The sequence below is a fragment of the Diplotaxodon limnothrissa genome, linkage group LG5 (genome assembly GCF_057381915.1).
Source record: "Diplotaxodon limnothrissa isolate DT_005_m linkage group LG5, D_limnothrissa_male_GT1.1, whole genome shotgun sequence".
NCBI lineage: Eukaryota > Metazoa > Chordata > Actinopteri > Cichliformes > Cichlidae > Diplotaxodon > Diplotaxodon limnothrissa.
Window position 1 is genome coordinate 13437320 of NC_140600.1, and position 20153 is coordinate 13457472.

The 20153-nt window shown below is 44.5% G+C and overlaps 1 protein-coding gene across 1 annotated transcript in view; it reads left to right on the forward strand.

The window, feature by feature from the left end:
* magi1b (membrane associated guanylate kinase, WW and PDZ domain containing 1b) overlaps positions 1 to 19684 on the forward strand; it is a 137537-nt gene extending 117853 nt beyond the window's left edge. Inside the window, exons 29-38 of the mRNA XM_085353074.1 lie at positions 360 to 611; positions 4519 to 4610; positions 5379 to 5571; positions 7126 to 7503; positions 9157 to 9360; positions 11764 to 11857; positions 11956 to 12040; positions 12891 to 13034; positions 14998 to 15136; positions 18311 to 19684. Of these exons, the coding sequence (XP_085209200.1) occupies positions 360 to 611; positions 4519 to 4610; positions 5379 to 5571; positions 7126 to 7503; positions 9157 to 9360; positions 11764 to 11857; positions 11956 to 12040; positions 12891 to 13034; positions 14998 to 15136; positions 18311 to 19605 (2876 nt within the window). The 3' untranslated portion in view covers positions 19606 to 19684. The remainder of the gene's footprint in view (positions 1 to 359; positions 612 to 4518; positions 4611 to 5378; positions 5572 to 7125; positions 7504 to 9156; positions 9361 to 11763; positions 11858 to 11955; positions 12041 to 12890; positions 13035 to 14997; positions 15137 to 18310) is intronic.
* Positions 19685 to 20153: the final 469 nt, after the last annotated feature.

Below are 20153 nucleotides of genomic sequence, written 5' to 3' on the forward strand. Positions count from 1 at the left end.
GCTTTAAAAGAATTCTCTGCATAAAACAGCTTGATTATTCTTTGTGTTAAATAAGGGAGCAATACGACAATGGTTGACATTATACTCTTAGAATGTGCTTCCTTTCACCCCAAGGAGAAGCCATGTTTAATCTTTTTGAACTCTAATTCAGAATTGCTCTGTATTCACATCTCCGCTGTCCCTGTTCCTCTCACAAACCACAACCCAGATTCATATTTTCTATTCCGCTGTTGACGATGCAATAACCTTCTTTTTTTTTTTAATGTTTTTGTCTCCTCCTGTCAGTCATTTTTGAGTTCAGCTTCCATGCTCCTGTGCAGAAGATTTGAAACAGTCAAATGATATTGATCTGCTTCTCCAACAGCAGTTGTCAAGAAAGGACAGCCAGAACAGCTCCCAGCATAGTGTTTCCAGCCACCGGAGCGCGCACACGGACTCGCCTGTGCACTCTTCCCTGGCACCCGCTCTCAGTGAGAGCAACGCGCCCCCACCTCCCTCGCAGCCTTTGCCGGGACTCCCAATCCAGGACTCCCCAGGAGACGGGACCATCCAGAGAAAACCGGACCCCTTTAAGATTTGGGCCCAGTCCAGGAGCATGTATGAAAGTAGGCGTAAGTATATTCATTTCTGGTGGCGGTTGGATGAGGGCAGCATGGGGTATTGGCTCGGTGCAGACCCTTGGTGTCTTGGTGGTACTGCTCATTTTGGGGAACGTTTTGTGCTTGTAAGTAAGCTGGGTCAGATATTTATATTTATTTATTGATCTATGTTTTACTAAAGACTGGCTTGCGCTCAAATGCTCCACTACACATAGTGATTAACAACTATATTATACCGCCTGTGATAAAACATAAATATTGTAGGAGTCTGTCAAAGAAATTTGTTTGTTGTTATTATTTATTAGGCAAATGACAAATTGAATTCATATTTTTATACCCAAATTTGAGCTGGCACACTGGACTTCACAGAGAAGTCAGAAATTATATATACATTTTTTTTAAAGTCTGATGTTCTGATCAACCAGTAAAACTTTTCTGTTCAGGGGTGCAAATTAATGAGCATAATTGAGCTTTGCTATTTTTTTCAGCTTTCTTTAATGTAAAATATTGACATTTGGCATTAACCTCCTAAGACCCGAACTCTTCCACAGCATGCATTTTTAACTTCTCTTTGATATTTGGGCTGATTGGGACCCAATGAATGTAAAAACAAAGAATTACCAGATTAATTTTTTTTACCTAATTTTTGTTTCTAAGAAAAATGAGATCCACATATGAGGATATTCGTTTAAAATTTCGATAGAACAGTAGCAGTATAATGTCCTCGTACGTGGATATCAGGCCCTTGTAGAGCAAAATTGAGTATTTTGGTCTAAATAACCCAAAATGCGATGTCCACATATGTGGACGCCAGGTCCTAGGAGGTTAAATATATGGTTTAGAATCAGGGGTGTCAAACTCCACGCCTCGAGGGCCGGTGTCCTGCAGGTTTTAGACCTGTCCTTGATCCAACGCAGCTGATTTAAATGGCTAAATGACCTCCTCAACATGTCTTGAAGTTCTCCCGAGGCCTGGTAATGAACTAATCATTTGATTCAGGTGTGCTGACCCAGGGTGAGATCTAAAACCTGCAGGACACCGGACCTTGAGGCCTGGAGTTCCCCACTGCTGGTTTAGATAAAAGAGCTTGTGCATGCTGGTGGATTTACCATTACAGAAAAATAAATAAATAAAGATTTTGGAAGTTATCAGTACTGTTAATTTAGGGCATAAACCTTACATTGGGAGGACATTGTAGAATGTAAAATCAATTCACCTACATATTTTCATATGTACTCCGTCACTGCCTTGAAGGAAAACTGCTGATAGATGTCCGTGATGGTAGATGAGGAGCTTAGCTAATAAAGAAAGCAGTTTACATTTATTTGTATATAGGCTGTCTTGTAAAATTACTAGAATCTAGCTTTATGTCTACAGGTACATGTATTTTTTTTCTGGCATAGCCATGGCAAGCATCTCCTTGGTTTTTTTCCCCCAAGCTAAGCTAATTGGCTTTTCTTTCACATTTAGCATTCAGCTATCAAAGTGGTGTCAGTCTTTGAAACTGAGACTCCACAAGAAACTGAATAGTAATAGTATTTGCCAAAAGAGCTAGCATGCTACTTTGTTACTAGCTGTAGACATGTAGGCCTCCAGTGTGTTGTTGATTGTGTCCTCTTAAAATTACTAGTTGCCGCTTTCACCCAGTGCCAGACAACAGCACCACTGACACACTTTTATTTTAGACTTCCCTTAAGAGGCACATGGTGTATAATTAGTACAAGAGTGGAGTAGATGTTGGCGGATTGTAAACCTCCCCACCCCCTGCCTTGGCAAAGCAAGGGGATTGCACTAATTAAAAAGAATAACCATCATATTCATTGTCAAGTTAAAAAAAAAAGAGAGAGACATCTGCAAAGGGTTTTTATTCTTTCATTTATTTATTTTTTAAAGATCTAATCAGTTTTCCAGGCGCACTTGTTGAGGATTTTCATTATTTAGATGAAGAAGAATGAAAAATGAAGGGCTGAGCGTAGGCAGTGGTTCAGACACCTGTTGGAAAGCTGCCATGATTAGTTGAGTCAATAGTATTTGATTTTGTAATAAATAAATGAATAACAATAATAGAAATGGAGTGAAAGAATCCACAACCAAGGGTGGGAGGGATGTTGTCTACATACCCGCCCTCATATGATGACATCCCAATAGGGGATTTCTAAATTGCCCAGCCAGTTTGATCTGGTAAAATGTTAGAAAAGCAAAAACAAAGAATAATAATAGGAGAGTTGATCAAAACATTTGAAGGGGATGTAAAGAGAAATATAAGAGAAAGCTGAGCACTCTGAGGTATAGAGTCACAAGGCGAAATACCTTGAACAGCACGGGATGAACAGCAGGTGTAAAACCTCCACTTCCTCACGCTTCATTGAGCTCTCTCCATAAAACTCACTCCATAGTTCTCAGGCCTTGGATAGGGCAGAGACATTTTTCCATGCAGCATTCACTATAATGAAAAACTCTGCCGAGATCAAGGTCTTTAAACTTACCGTGCAGGGAGTGATTTCCATTTGCAGGAAGAAAACGTCCCAAAATCTCGCACAGCATTAGCCTGCTGTAAAAGCGGAGGAAGCTTGCTCGTGCTTTTGTTGGGCTTCATTACGATTATTTTGGGGTTTAAAAAAAAAAAAAAAAATTATCTCCTTTTTTGTAACATCATCACTCACAGCTTTGAATAGGGCCGTCTATCTTGGGAAAATATTGATCCGTTCATGCCCAGTTGCCTCACTGTGGGGATCACTTATGGGTCTATTAATGGGCAGGAGCAGCGTGTGCAGTTGACCTTCCTGAGTGCGGGTGCAGATTGCGACAGTTAGCCTTTGACTCTTTCCTCCTCTGGTTCCTCCACAGTAACCCTGTGATAGATTGGAAGAGATAGCTGCGCTCCGTGGGGATTTTAAGTGTTGACTGAAGGAGCAGATTGGAAGCAGACTGCTTATGCTTTCTGCCATCCCACCCTCTCTTAGTGGTTTTAGCGGCCTTGGCAGCAGCAGCTTCAGCTGGAGCAAAAAAGGAAATCTCCCTGAGAGATGTTTGTCTGCACACATAACACATCTGCGCCCATGGAAATGCATGCACACGTACTCATATGGGGATTCAAAGCCGCGTATTTAAAGCAAAGAAGCTCCTATGTACAATGGGATAAGGCCACACGCATGCAAATCATCTCCTCCTGTCCTCTGGGCTCTGAGCTCGCTTCAGTCTCCCCTGCTACATTAACCATGAGCTGTCACTCGCTGCGGTGCGATGCCTCTTTTTATATCGCGACACCTTTCGAATTACTAGCGTACGCACACGGTTGCCTCGTGGCTACGAGTGTGCTGTGACTAGCCATACTCAGGGTGGGGGGTCAGGTGGAAGGTGCACTCCAGCATAGCCAAATGATGCATCGCGTGTCACACATCACCTCACAAGACAAACACTGTAGCCCATTTGAGCATCTCTAAGGTTGTCTCAAAAAGCTGCAAGAAAGTGAAACTATACTCTGAAACGATCAGAAGGGAATTATAATCTGATCGTTTCTAATTATGGGAACGATGGACACGATATCTTTTTTCTCAGCCTGTCTTTTCAGTTTGTTTTCGCTCTAAAATTATACTCTTGGCCCAAAATAGATCTTTTTTTATCTTTTGATGGCTCGTTTTTTGTTTTTGTTTTTTTTTACTGTCTTTGTGCAGTGTGCTACCACAGTGACAAAGCTTTGAACACAAATGATGACAGTATTTACATGCTGATATAAACAAACATATCTGATTGTCTCAGAAGAGCAGGTGTATTCATTATGCTCACACTGTGGTTGGCTTATTGTGTACCTGAGGGTATTAAATGAAATGTCTGAAGGCATCACGGTGCAGGAATAGAGATCCCACAAGGCCAACTGTGCTTGTGCATAAGTGTTTATGGCAGCTTGTTGATTTCACAGTTCCAGACTTCCAGGAGCAGGACATTTTCCTGTGGAGAAAGGACACGGGGTTCGGCTTCAGGATCCTCGGAGGCAACGAGCCAGGAGAGCCTGTGAGTCTCTCTCCCTCAATCTTTTTCAATCTCACGGCTGAAATCTCTCCAGTTTGCGTTTCAATTTCCTCACTTTTCACCGTACATCTCCGAAGAAATGGATAAACTGACGAGATTGTGTAGCTTGAATGATGAAAAGGATGCTATATTCCCAGCACTAGTGGGAGCAGCAGCTATAGGATTTTCTTTCAACAGTCTCAACACAACAGTTCTTATCTTCCCCTTGTGTGCGTGTCCATGCTTGTGTATTGGAATTCAGCAATTTCATATCTGTGATTGCTTCTCTCTGATCTGACCAATGTAGCCTTAACCAGTCAGGGAAGAAAAAAAAACCCTGCACACACACCATTTCTTTTTTTCTTTTCCTTTAAAGAGTCAAAGTTGTTTGTTCTTGTTTACACTAGCCTGCACTGCGTCTCCCCCCCCCCCCCCCCCCCCCCTGCTTTTCTTGAAGGGGGAAAAAAAAATAATGATTTACTTTAGAGCTTGGCTTGGGTTACTGCTGTTACAGGCTTGAGAGAATAGTAAAGATTTAATGCTGAAGTTTAAATTGTAGCTGTGCAGCATGCCAAGTTTATGGCCGCTGAGAAAATCGACACATTTTTATATGTCATGCACTTTAATGTCGTACTTTTTCTTTTTAGAATACCGCTTGATCGCTTTCCATGCATTTATTTTGCAAAGGTGCGGCGTAACGTATAGCTGCGCAGTCTTTGTCGACGCGTGGTTTCGAATGCACGGCAACCTCATTCGTCTGCTGCGTTTCAGATCTACATTGGCCACATAGTCAAGTACGGGGCTGCAGATGAAGATGGACGCCTGCGATCCGGTGATGAGCTGATATGCGTGGATGGAACGGCGGTGGTGGGAAAGTCGCACCAACTGGTGGTCCAGCTGATGCAGCAGGCTGCCAAGCAGGGCCATGTCAACCTCACAGTGCGGCGCAAAAGCACTTACGCTGGTGAGAAGCAAGCAGCTCGAGATGGAGGAGTAGTTTAAGCTTTTTAAAGACCTCCTAAGAGGTCCAAGAGAGGTTTTTTACTGAAGTCCAAGAATACACTCAGGTTGTTGTGGCTCAGGACGTAGAGTAGGTCATTTACTCCAGTCCACATAGCAAAGTGTGTAAGATACTGAAAGGAAAACTGATTCTGATACATCATCCACCAATATGTGGTTCTGTGAAAATACACAGATGGATAGAAAATAGTACCGTAAGAATGTGGCAGTCCATTTATTATTGAATTCTACTGATTTTACTTCAAATAACAGTGACAAATAATACTGCAGAACTTTTAAAGTGTACTGCAAAAGACAAACGGGTATATCCGTCCACAGTGCAACCAATCAGAACATGTTTTATTAAGTCAGTTAATTTCATCCTCTTATAAACAGTCAGGATCCAATTTCAAGTAGTTTCAAGTTAAGCTAGTAGCTTTGTTGACCAATAGTCCAAAAATGACCATCATTTGTTTCTCTATTTAGATTCCTTTATGCAGGATTCAGAATTAGCAGAACTGTAATTTTTTGTTTTGTTTTATAAATTGCAAAAAGTATAAATATCTCTAACTGATCAGTTTGTTTACATATAGTGTATTCACTGATAACATGTCAGTGAATTTTAATGTGTATTGAATCAGTTTTGAGAGCAGTCTGAGATGGCTTCATTTATATTCGGATTTTGCAGCTTTGCTTACAGTAAAACATTGTTCAGTTTTAGAAATGCACTCCCTGCTTTACCAACAGCCACATTTATGTCAGTCATACTTCCATCAGGAGCCCAGAGGCCTTCTTAATATATATCTAAGGTCAACCTTTCACCTTTTTAGAATTTAGTGTGGGTGTGGAAGTGGTCAGCCGCTACCACGAGCTAACACCCACGCCCCACCGCTGACTTCACTCCGGTCAACACAGCTCTGCTCCTTTAAAAAAAAAAAAAAAAAAAAAAAGGCCCATAAATATGATGGAGAGGGTGGCCAACCTTCGGCCCAGTGACAGCAGCCAGACATTAGTGCATTGCTGCTCCCTGTCTGCCTCGGAGCGTCGAGAATATGAGGCGCCTTCCTTGAGCAGCTGTACAGGAAATGAAATGTGGAATGAAATGTCCAGATAGAGCAGGCAGAACACGTCCTCGGTTCATCTTTTCTTGGAAACAGATGAGAGCAGAGATTGGTGAAGAGGCCTTCTTCCAAAGCTGTCCTTTTTTTTAAATCATAAGATAAACTAGGTGTGCTAGAGGAGCTAAATATCTGTTATTTGCCTCCTTTAATATTGTACTGCTCACGTAACGTTTAGGGATGTTGTCATATGTTTTTGCACAGCTTTGCTTTCATTACATTAGGTTCTCACTCTGTTTTGTACATGATTGTCTCCTGAATGTCTCACCTTTGGTTTCACCTCCCTTGTGATCTTTTACTGTTAATCTTCTATATCTGTGTTTTTCTTACCCTCCTGTTTGCACTTTGCACCTCATCTATGTATCTTTCTCACCATATCCTCCTCCTCCTGCCATTTTTAGTTAAAGCAGAGGGAGACATGCCTCCATCGCCGGCATCTTCGCACCACAGCAGCACCCAGGCGCCCAGTCTCACAGAAGATACTGGGAAGCGCACCCCACAGGGCAGCCAGAACTCCCTCAACACAGTAAGCTCCGGCAGCGGCTCCACCTCTGGCATCGGCAGCGGTGGAGGAGGCGGAGTGGGTGGCGGGGGCGGCGGCAGCGCCGTGGTCGCCGCTGCGGCCGCCACCACCTCCTCTCAGCCGCCCATCGCCACCCCCGCTGTCGTCTCATCCGGTTTGCAGCCCTACGACGTAGAGATCCGCCGCGGCGAGAACGAAGGATTCGGTTTCGTCATCGTCTCGTCGGTGTCGAGGCCCGAAGCTGGCACCACCTTCGGTAAGCACGAGCACCCGCAAACACCACCACCAGCGCACCGTTGATGGCGGCTCATGCTGTTATTTCAAAAATCACTTCTACTCCGCAAAAACCCGAATCACACTTTGGCTTTTGCCTCATCACCGGGGCCTTTTATCTTCTCGTCTGCACTACGGGAATCCTTTGAATCCTCTATAAAAACCACTGAATGCTAAATAGCCTGACAGCCAGTGCACAGTCTGGCTATTTACAGTCCCACCAGATCAATATCAACACTCTCCAAAGAAGTGGTTCTTCTTTCTCATTTTCATCTGAGCCTGTCAAACCAAGACACTGAAACCCTTTCTTTGCCTGCAGCTGCTGCTCACACTCACATAAGGCTTTCATAATTGATCACAAGTGAAGTAGGTCTTACATAAAGCCACTTGTATTATTCAGCTGAACTTAAATGGCTTGTGCGGAGCAGGTTGGCACTAAAATCCTAATAGCAGTTTAATGAGAATGAGCACTGCAAGAAAGATAAATAGGGGAAATGATCAACGTGAATGGGTTCTATTTATTTTCCAGCATGTGATTAGAGATATTCGCTGACTCAAACGTTATCTTCTTTTCTCTTCTTTTTTGTGAGGTTCTTTTTCATTGCTTAGCTGGTGAATGGTGTCGTTTTTCTCTGTTTGATATTGCACAGCAACGCAAGTAAATCAGATTCAGCGTTGCTTTTACAAACTCGTAGCACTGCATCTTTTCTACTCGTATTCCATGTACCGGTACGTTTTTTGCTCGCTGCTATGGCTTCCTACCTACACTAGAAGGACATTGCACCATGCTCTTCTCTCCCTGTGTGGGTGTACAGCACTGGAAAGGTCTGTGAACGCTTAGCTTTACAGATTGGCTTTTTTTTTTCTTCTTTTTGTAAAGTGAAGCTCCTTTTCACAGGCCAAAGCAGAAAGCATAGGCTAGTAGATGAGCTTTCATTTCAGTTAACATGTAAAGGAAGATTTATCTCTCCGCTGCTCTTGATATTTCACAGTCCTAGATGGTCAGGTTTATTCAGGGGGACAGAAACGGGTTGGGATCAGATGAGTTTGTTGTGTATTAAAAGTGTGAATGCAGCGGGAAGGATGGAAGAATAATAATGAAAAGTAAGGAGGGGAGAGGGTGGCGAGAGTAATGAGTGATTGGGGGCGTCAGTCTGTAGTGACTGATGTCGGCCTGCAGAGTGAAACAAACAGAGACTTCAGGGTAGCTGGTGAGATGTCAGCTCTGATGTATGTTTGCAGAGTCTAACTTTCTGCAGTTGCAGGTGTTTGGGATGTAGATGAAACAGAGCTCTAACTTAAGAGTTTTTTAGATGTTGAGAATCGTTTGGAAAAACTATTTAGAGAAAATAGTAAGACAAATCCTCCTATTTCTTTGCAGTGCACATTTAAATTGACCCTTCTTTTCCAGTGCTTGCATATTATCCTCTTCTTCTTCTCAGTGACTTTTGCTTGGCTGACTGTTGGCTGCGGGTCAATTAACCTTAACCCTTCTTGGTCCTCTTCTTCTGCTCCTTCCCCACTTTTCCCTCCCGTTTTCCTCCTCTCACCAAACACAATCCCCCAACATTTACACGCGCACACACACACACTCAATCACGCATGCATTACACATCCACATCGATGCTGACCATAGCTGGAAATGCTTGTGTGGCCATGCCCCACAAAATAGGACGCATCATTGAGGGAAGCCCAGCAGACCGCTGCGGGAAGTTGAAAGTCGGCGACCGCATCCTGGCTGTGAATGGATGCTCGATCACCAACAAGTCCCACTCGGACATCGTCAACCTCATCAAGGAGGCTGGAAACACAGTTACACTACGCATCATTCCTGGAGATGGTGAGTAGAGAAAAGTGAATCCAAAACCAGGTCCGAATTTTTTCCTCATATCAGCTATTATTAGATTCCTGATTATGTTTGAGGAGACTTGTTCTCACTTTCCTGGGTTGTCGTTGTTGTTATTAAGTATTCCTTCGGCGTTATGTAAAGTGCACTTTCTTCAGTGGCTTTCAAAGTGACTATAACGCCTCCGCAGTGTTGACAGGAGTGATTCTTTGGGGATATTTGGGAGGTTGCTGGGTTTTTGTTTGTTTTTTTGTTTTTTTGGTATTTTTTAGCTTCCTGCCTTTGGCGTGCCCGCATTTTTAAAACATGCAAGAGCCGTTTAGATTTCGGTGTGTATGCGTGCGTGAGCGGAGAGAGGGCGAGCGAGACAGGCACCGAGAGATGCTGAATTTCCTCTGTGCATGTGGGTGTGTCTCCTCTGTCAAAGTGGATTTAAGGAAAAGTTTGTGTGCATTGTATGTTGCGCTGTGCAGCTGAGAACTTTCTGTGTTTTGTGCTGACATATCACCCTAGCGTGCTTCACAAATGCTATTTAATTAAGCGTGCGTGTGTGTGTGCTCATGGAAAGGCAATACTCCCTGTCAACCTGCACACTGGTAGGAATAGGAGCTATTTGTCCGCCGCTCGTTGCTTTCCGCCTCGCTTCTTATGGATGGAGAGGGTTTTTTGTTTCTCCCTTCAGAGCAGTTGATGAGAACAGTGAGCCAAAATTGCTCTGCCAAGAAGACACAGAGCAAGAGAGAAGGCGCTGGCGAGGAATAACTGGATATGCTTTATCGGAAAAGTTCTGGTTTGTGTTTATGTGCATGTGTCAAACAACCAGACGCCGTCTGACACAGAGGCAGAAAGAGTGTCGGGCAGAGATGGTGGCTTGTGTTTCTAAACTTGTGCCTCTGAATGACTGTTCTGGCTGCCTCCGTTTACAAATGGCTGAGCATCGCCAATTTCTTTGTGGATCAGTCCAATCTTTAAGCTTTCTGATGGGAACAAGCGCCATAGCGAGAGCTTCCTCTAAAGGTGAAGTCTGATTCAGCTCAACCCTTGGAGCACAGACAAAGCCCTCCTCATTCTTTCCACTGTGTGAGAAAAGAGAGCTAGACGTGCTGTATGTGATATGATTTTTATTGTTAGCACATGTTGTATTTTAAGTGTAATCTGTAGCTCTCGTATCCTTTTACCCTCTGTAGTGCTCATTTTCTTTACCTCCCTTGAATTGATTGTACCTGCTGTCCTTCCCGGCTCACGCCATTCAGGGCTGGAGGGCAAATGCGTGGTCAAAGCCACAGACGAATTACAGAACGCTTCAGTTCCTTTTCTGTGCACGTTTTATTTACTTATTTATTTAGTTAAGCGAGAAAGGGGAAAGCAGGCAGTAGGTCGCACGCAGAATAGAAGTAATATCCGGAGAGAAAGCAGTCGGAGGAGAGACGAATGAAGAGAGGCGACAAAAGAAGGAAGTGATTCATGCAAATCAGGCAGAGGGAAAGATAGTGATAGTGTTTTTACAGGAGTTTAACGTGAGACTGCAAAACTGAAAGGGTGGTCGAAGGTTTTCCTCGTGGTTCCCCTCTTTGCCGTCTCAAGTGAAGCTCACCTCACCTGCACTCCCGCTCGAGTGGTCGACACTGTAGATCTTGAGCAGCGGGCAAAGGAATGGTTGAGCCACCAGGCTCCAGTGGAGTACCGGAGGGAAAGGAGATTAATAGGTGAGAAGGGAAGTGACCATGAGAAGAATGGCGAGTAGCAGACTGGGGAAGGGGAGGTGCAGAGTTGTAATCGAATGTAGGATGCCGGTAGATGGCCAAGAAGGATGAGGTCGTTAGATAAAACAAAGGTTTCTTTATGCAGCAGGTGTCGCGTGATGACGGCCTGTCTGGTGTTTTTCACTGATAACTGAAAATGAGTGGATCAGTGCAGAGATAAAAGACGGAGTAAGCACGAGCTCTAATGCCACTGGCGTAGATGTTCCCTACTTGACAATTCAGAGGCAGAAAGGATTAGTTTCAGTCCTAAATGTGATGTACAGCCTTTGGACGTTTACCAAATGATTGATGGCACAAACCGCAGTATTACCCAAGTGTGCGGGAACATGGCTAAGTGGTGAAAGAAGCCTGGAAACTGGTTTCGAGCCTCGTGGTGGACCCTGTAGGTCGGGTTGACACAAGGAAAACAATGAAATGTCTCCACATGTGAAATTAAATTATATCGCCCAGGCTTTCAAGGAAACTGGAGAGGCTTCTGTTAGAGTATGTCTATACAAAATGACAGCATATTCAATTACAAGCCTTTTCCCCCGTCTCCTCATTGGTTGAAAAACACAATCATTCTCGTTCTTTGTTTTTGTTTTGTGTGTTATCTCATGTGACGATATACTTGCTCTTCTTCCGCCCTCCGCAGAGTCATCGAACGCATCTCTGTTGACGAATGCAGAGAAGATCGCCACTATAACCACTACTCACACCGCTCAGCAACAGGCCGCACCGGAGGCCAGGTGAGGAGCACGGCAGAAAACAGACTTGCCTAATAATGAAATGTCTTTTGGAGCGACCCCTTGCTTAGGCCTCATATGTCACGCCTTTTCTGTTTCAGGACCAACACTAAACCAAAACAGGAGTCATTTGCCCCGCAAGCCGCCCCTCCCCAGCCCCCCACGCAGCAACCCCCAAGCACTCAGGTGAGGAAGAGAGGCGCCGCAGTCTTAGCAGTTACATCAGTCATGCGGACACCCATCCATTTCATGTCTCCATCAAAACACGCCAGTCCTCTACACTCCATCAACTTTTCTACCCACATCTAATCTAAATTTGTCTCTTCATACATCCATTCAGCTGTTTCGCGATATCTAAACCGTCATTCATCCCCTCCCCTGTCCCTCCATCTATCAACTAATATACCCACTTACCTTCCCAAGGACAAACCAAGTGCATTTTTATTTATTTATCTCTTTACGCCGACCTGCTGGCGTTATCTGAGTGTGCATATTAAGGAAAGCCTGTTTGCTTTCAAAGTAGCCCCTCAGTCCACTCTGTTCACCGCTGAATTAATCTGCTGGTGTGGAGATGGCTTTCACAGATAGCATTGATCCTCCAGCAGAGGAGATTAGGAGGGCGTAAAGACAGGAGCTGCTGAGGCTGTCTGCCCGTCCTTGTGTGGTTCCCAGACCTCCTCCTCTCTCTTCGTCTGCGCCCTCTCTACTTTTTCAGGCCAGGGCCCACAGCATCAATAATTCAGCGTCCTTACACCTGAGCATATGCATGTCCACACGCAATCACACACACGCACGCACACACCCGCACACACACCAAGGGGAAAAGCGTAGCACAACTGTTAAGGTGAGACTTGCCTGAAGGTGGCAATTGTCCCTTGCCTCTGAAATAGGATCCCCCTTCAAAGGAGACACGCACACACAAGCACGCACAAACGCAGACACATGCGCACACTTGAAACAAAGGTGACTTTGATGCAAACATCTCCTTTCTCCTCTTACTCTCTCTCCCTCCACACATGGCGTCTGACTCCATCAGGATTCTGAGTTCTACTCCGTGGACCTGGAGCGAGACAACAAAGGCTTCGGCTTCAGCCTGCGAGGAGGCCGCGAGTACAACATGGACCTGTACGTGCTGAGGTTAGCCGAGGACGGAGCAGCTGTTCGCAACGGAAAGATGATGGTATGGACACACAAATGGGAAACGCAGAAGCTCAGAGGTTGTTTTCTCGGGGTCTTGAAAGGGTCACGCCACCAAACACTGAAGTTTAGTTTGACCATCATAAGAACTAGTGCTGGAAAAACAGCACTTACCCAAGTAACACTGCAATCTCGTCGTCTGTGCTCATATTTAGACCATACAAATTTATGACAGACAGCCTTTTTTGCAGCCACATAACATGGAGCTGTTTTACAGGAAATGTTGGACGGCCTATTGAAATGTAACCACTGCTTGTACCCCTTTAATATTATACTTAATTATGGAAAACTGTGATGTAATTTTATCAATTTAAGGTTATATGCAGCTGTGTCAACAGGGATGCCAATATTCCCTCAGTAGCTAGAATACCTCCAAATAAGTTTTATTTTTTAACAGCCTGCTTTCTTTGGAAACAGCCAACAGATTGTCTGGAAATAACGGCGGACAGTTCCCTCGGTTGTTTTAGTTAATTTTCTGTAATATAGTCGTCTTGGCATTTGTCAGCATAGTTTGAAATCATCTGAAAAAAGCGTTCTAGTGGAATAATTGTAATGTTAATGAGAAATGTTCGGACTTAATTATTTTTGGTGGAGCTGTGCGAGACATTAGCTCTGCAATTTAGCTAAGAAAAATTACGTCTCTTTCCGGGTTTTTTTTCCCTTAGTAATCCAGAGTGTTTTTAAAATGAATGTTTAATTTAACTATTTGTCAAATTTTCTCATTCCTTAATCCGTCAGCTTGCCTGAACGCTATAAAATTATCTTTTGTCGGGGGTGCACATAACAGCATATCTGAAAAACGACTGCTGATTGTAACCGTTGTTATAAATACCAATAATAATTTTATAAATCCTTGCCTTCAGGTGCAGCACAAGCCAGTTGACTTTATTGATTAGCTGGGGGCAGGAGGGGGGGGGGGGGTTGATGGCAGCCTTGTAGACCTTACAGCCATCGCAATAATATTATTTATCAGTATAATTGCTTTTGCATAATGTACCCCCAATTACTGCAAGCCATGCTTCACTGACTCGCAAACAGTCACCTCCGGGCTCGGCCATGCAGACGGTTCACTGATTGTAATATGAAGACACGCAAACAGAATATGCACATTTTAATTTATGTTTCACGACAAGCTCGTAAAGTGGCATTCATACATGCCACAAAAGCTGTGATGAAACTGCAATATTTAACCTTTCCATCTGATTAATTGTACATAAATAATAGCACTTTCCCCGGAGTGCTTGATGAAGTGTGAGGTGTTTTTATTTATTCTCTCACTGTGCGTTTGCACGGAGGGAGCCTGTTGGCAGACACTGTTAGAATCTGAGATATAGTTTTTCATATATATTAATATGCTGCAGTTAGGGAGTGTGTGGGAGCGTGTGTGTGTGTGTGTGTGTGTGTGTGTGCACCTTGTTAGCAGAGATATTAATAGTCGCAGCTCTGTGAGGCAGGGAGAGGTGTCAGCGAGAGGATCCGTATTCTGCCAGAGAAATATTCCCTTAACGCAGTCAGCACTGACAGATAACCTGAGGAGTGGATTCAAAGAATCAGGAAGCAAAAATGTTTCTTCTAGTTCTCGTTTTTTCTCTGTCGTTCTCCCTCTCTGACTCTCCGTGTCACGCTTGCTGCTTTTTGATGCAGTTTGCCCTCCATATATACTTGTTTTCTTATTGTGCAGATTACCATTCAGCAGATTTGATAATTAACTCCTCCTCATCCCCTCCACCCTTCCCTTCGTGTCATTGTTTCCCTTTGAACCTTATCTTTCTCCTTGTGTACCTTCTTCCCTCCTCTCACTTGTTTTCTTTTGCACCGCGTGTGGCTCTGCGGTCTCCTCCCCTTATTTGGGCTCCTGCTGTCTCTCACCTTTCCCTCTGATTCACCTCTTCTCTTTTCCATTTTCATCTGTCACTCTTGTCCCCCCCTGGTCTCCTTCCCACTAGGTCGGCGACGAAATCTTGGAGATCAACGGCGAGAGCACCAAGGGCATGAAGCACGCGCGAGCCATCGAGCTCATCAAGAATGGAGGCCGGCGAGTCCATCTGGTGCTCAAGAGGGGTGACGGCTCTGTGCCTGAATATGGTGGGTCAATCTACGAAAACATTCCCTTCTCGCCCATCTTCACACCCTGAGCCAGGGGACACTCAAGCGGATGGTGGTGGGTTGAAGGTGAAGGAACTAAATCGCTCCCCCTCCCCAAGGATCCTTCACCCCTCCCTGGAGCAAACCTACCAGGGATGGGAGAGGGGAGTCAGGGGGGTGGGGGGTGTTGCTTCGCGCTTTTGGTCTCTTTGTGGTGGCGGTCACTCCTGGGCTTTTTTGGGATTTCGTGGGAGAGCGAGGGGGTCGAGGCTGCTCCTGTGGGTGCTCTCACCCCCTCCTGCTGTCACCTGCTCTCAGTTTTGTCATGTCATCTCGCTGTCACTTTTCACCTTCTGGGCACTGAGCAAAAGCACTCTGCTGGGACTTAACAGGAAGGTGGTGGGTCTGATTTTCAGTGCTACATGGAAAAAAAAAAAAAAAGGAAACTGTTTACAGGGTTTGACCTGAGTAGTAAAGAAAAAGGAAAGAAAATCAATGTTTCTTGTGGGTGAGAAGTAATATGGATGTCTCTCATTTCTCATTACATGCTAATTTAGCATTAAAAGGAAGAGAAAACTTGATCCGTGGCATCCCGTGATAAAATGGGACCTTTCACAGCTTTGGATAGGATGTGACAAACATATTTATGATATTTATTGAAGGTGAATGTAAGCTACTGAACTCCTTTCCAAGTGAGAACTGTGTTGCGAAGAAAAAGACAGTCTAAGACTTTTTTTTCCCACTTTGCCATTTTCAGTAAATCTCACTATACTGTGCTTGACATTACTCACTCATCCATGGACTTTTTTTTTGCACCCACTGTCAGTGTTATGGAAAAGCTGTGAAGATAGGGACTCCACCCATCCCCGTTTAAAAAGACGTTGATTCGTTCCAGTTATATTAACTTTTTATAGTGATGATTTTAAAAAAAAAAAGAAAAAAAAAGAGGCATTTTTACAAGTATTTTTGTTCAGTGTACAGAGCCATGAATCAAAGCCACATATTAATGGATAAAAGTTTATTGCTGCATGAACATGTCAAAAGTGTAAATTGTTTTTCCCCCTTCTATTGTCTACTTTCCATAATATTTATGGAACATTTCTTTCTTTTCTGTTTTCCTTTTTTTTCTAATCGTATTGATTAGTTTTGATAGTCACAAGTCATTTTAAATGTTTTCTTTTTCATTTTGTTGCTTTTTTTTGACTGGATACATTTTGCCTGTTTTGAAAAGTTCATCAATGTAAAGTTTATTTGAGCTGAGAATGTGCTGTCAAAACCTGCACCGATGTGACATCATGTGAACTTGTATATTTTGGATCATTGTTTGTACTTTTTAAAAATCTTTATTTTTATTTTATTTTATTTTTTTTAGTTGGCACAACCTTTGACAGTCTCGCCAGTATTTCTTTTGATTTCTATCAGCACTGTAAAACTGCTTAATTTGCTGGTGTGCGTGCGCGTGTGTGTGTGTATGCGCGTGTGTGTGTGCGTGTGTGCGTGCGTGTGTGTGTCTGTGCACCAGTCTCACTGTTTCATTTTTTTGATTTTCTGCTGCTTCTTCATTAACGTGTCTAAGGCGTGTGTGTGCGCTTGTTTGTGGGTGGGTGTGGCAACTCCTATGTCCGATGTGTGCACGCTTGTTTCCAGGGGACTTTACTCTGTAACTGATGGTCTTCACTGGGTTTGGGCAACTTCCTGGACTGTCTCTTTATTCTGAATGGGTCGATGATCAAATAAACACATTTTTTTTCATTAAGAATCAACACTGAATAATTCTCCTTTTCTTCCTTCTAGTTGGTTCCATATTTTTCTAAACTACTGTGCTCTTCTTTTTTTCTTTCCTTTCTGTTTCTGTGTATCTTCCCTTTCCTCTCGTATTGTGCTGGGCTCTTGTCTTCCTTCAGGGATGGTCGCTCCCCATCTCACTGCATGTATGAGAAATGACAAGATGGGGGAGGCCTCTGTCCTCCAAAATCAGACCACGGTTTGTAGCTGTCCTCCCCTCTCATCTCGGCTCTCTCTCCCACTTCCTGTCTTCCTCTCTCTCTTCTTCTATGTCCTGATGTGCGTGGTGTCGCTTCAGTTCAACCGTGCCTGTGCGCTGCTTCATGCATACAAATCCATTCACCCAACTACATCTCCAGTGTCACCGCTGCCATAGCCGTTCTTTTGGATACTTCATTCATGTCCTAGTTGCAGTCAACCTGTTGGAAACAAGTCAAAAGTGAAAATGCAGATTATTTTATCTTTGGGAATTAGTTTTGATACTTTCAGACCAGTGGTTCTCTTTGGGAGTCAACTCTTCTCCTCGAGTTGTCCATGATCCATTGTTGAAGGTCTCCAGAATCATTTGCAGTACATTTTCAAACTAAGCTATAATGTTAAAAAGTGTATATTTACAGGTGGAGACTATTTACTCAATTGACAGGAGCCAGAGTTTTACTCCCACTCACTATATCTCAGGGCCGACGATGTGAAGTATTTAGAACAGTGAATGGTTCTTCTGCCATCTCAGCACTTGTAAAGTTTTGTCTTAAAAATGCCATATTGATCAAAGCATTGTTGTCGCAGCTTTTGTTGAAGATTTAGCAAGAGGAAGCGCTCCATACAGTTTTGTTTTTTCTTAGCAAAATGCTAAATTTCACCCGCTGCAACTGCAATGCACTTAGAGCAACTTCTAGTCTCTGGATCTCATCACGACCATTTAATTTATTCTAAAGATTTACAACGTGCCCTGACAGTACATGAAAGAGCATGGCTAATGAGTCAAATCTAGCAGCATCATCAGTATGAAGCAGCAGTTACACTGACTGTAACCAGCATCCGGTCCAGCCACCAGAGAAGCCGGCGTTCTGCTTCACAGAGGTGACTTCCCCCTTTAGACCAAGGAGCAGGTTTGTTGTGGGTTTCTTCAAGAAATGGCTGCTTCATAACTCTGTCACTGCCTTTTTTAATCTGTGTAAGCTACACTGTTTTACCATTGGCTGCTGCTGTGCCATCCAACAACTTGCCATCTTTGCTGGTATTAACATCAGAATGGCTTCCATTGAAAGTGTTCTCGGCTTCATGTCTGAGTGACTCAGCATGATAAATGTGAAAGCAGATAGAAGCTTTTAGTGTGTCGATGCATGTTTGATCCCCCTGCCCTCGTTTGTATGTCCCAATGTGTTGCAGACGACAGCACCAACAACATCAGCGCAGCCAACCCAGCCTCAGGGGTACAAAACGCTGCGGAAGTGAACACTCTTCCCCCGAACGGTGCACCATCAGAGTCAAGCGACCCACCAGAACCCCAACAATCATCCCGCAGCAAGAAGGAGCCAGGCCGCCGCTCCCACGGCACTGGCAGGCACACACATTCCAACCACCGCCACCACTCCCCCAGCAAGAAAACCAGCACGGGAAAACACAAGGGCAAAAAGTCGACAGGGAAGAACACTCCTAAGAAGAAAGATGACAAGAAAAGTGATGGCCGCCATCGCCACCGCAGCCGCCATCGGTCACCTCATAAGGGGCACACCCGGTCGCGCAGTGCAGATAACGTCCTGGACGACCGACATGGGGGTCAGCGCCGAGGCCGTTCTCCAGACAGGCGCCACCGCCGCCACCGTTCACCCAACCGCTCGCCCCACCGCTCACCCCGTCGCTCACCCTATCATTCCCCTCATCGCCATCGGTCCCCCTACCGCACTCGGCAGCAGTCCCCCACCAGACGCCGGGCCCAATCCTCAGACCCCTACCGCCGGTATCGCTCCCCAGAGAGACAGACCCGCAGCACCGAGAAGCCTATTGTGGATGAGCCTGTATTAAAGGAGCCAATCAAAACTCCTGAATCCACCTTCCGTCTGGAAGACAGCATCTTGCGAGAGTCCCCAGCCCTAGACCGCTTAAACAGGGAGGTCACACCGCCACTGCGCAGGGAAGACCGCCTCTATGGAGAAGATAGCCTGCTGATGAAAGCCTCTACCTTGGACAGGTCCTACAGAGGGGGGGATAACCTGCTGAAGGACATGGCGTCTCGCAACCAGAGAGACATCACCCTGCCCAGAGTACGCACTCCAGATTCAGATTCAGCTTACAAGAAGTACAGCACGCTGCTGAGGGGTCGTTCGACTGAGAGGTTTGACAGCACACAGCTGAGGGGTCGTTCGACTGAGAGGTTTGACAGCACACAGCTGAGGGGTCGTTCGACTGAGAGGTTTGACAGGGATGAGCGCTACCCCAGCCGAGACAGCACCCCTGAACCTTGGTACCGCTCCCGCAGTCTCGGACGAGACATATCCCCGATCAGGAGCTTCAGAAGGGACGACTCGGAGGATGAAGAGGACGATGACAATTTTGTGGCGGCTCAAGTGACGCAATACTACAGCACGGTCAAGAACAAGACCAACACCAGTCGCTCATCCAAGCCCACGCTCCCTGAGCCCAAGAAGACCTACAAGGAGAATCCCAAAGACCTGAGCATCTGATTGGACAGCTGTCAGCTGATCACAGCAACCATCCACAAAACACCTCAAATACTCACCATCACTACCACTTTGTTCTACAGAAACGCACCCAACTTGTGTAGACATGCTGACACACACACACACACACACACACACACACACACACACACACACACTGTAACAACACTGAGTTACTAACAAGGTCGTAGTTTTGAAAGCTGTTTTTTTTTCCTCTTTTTTTTTTTTTTAAACTGTATATTTGATTTTCTTTGTTTTCTCATTTTGTTTTGGGGTTGTTGTTTTTTTTTTTGTTTCTTTGTTTTGTTAAAGTATTCTACATTTACAGATACTCAGACTTTTCCAGAAAATATAAAACCATAAAAAACAATGATGTGCCTAACAACAGTTCCATTAACAAACAACATTTTTGTTTCGGGTTTGATATGTGGAGGGCAGTTTGTGTGCCCCACTGTCAGATGATGAAATATATGTACTTTTCCACAAAGATCCCTTGGAAGTACTGCGCACCTGGGTCACCATAACAGGTGCTCACAATGATGCTGTGCATG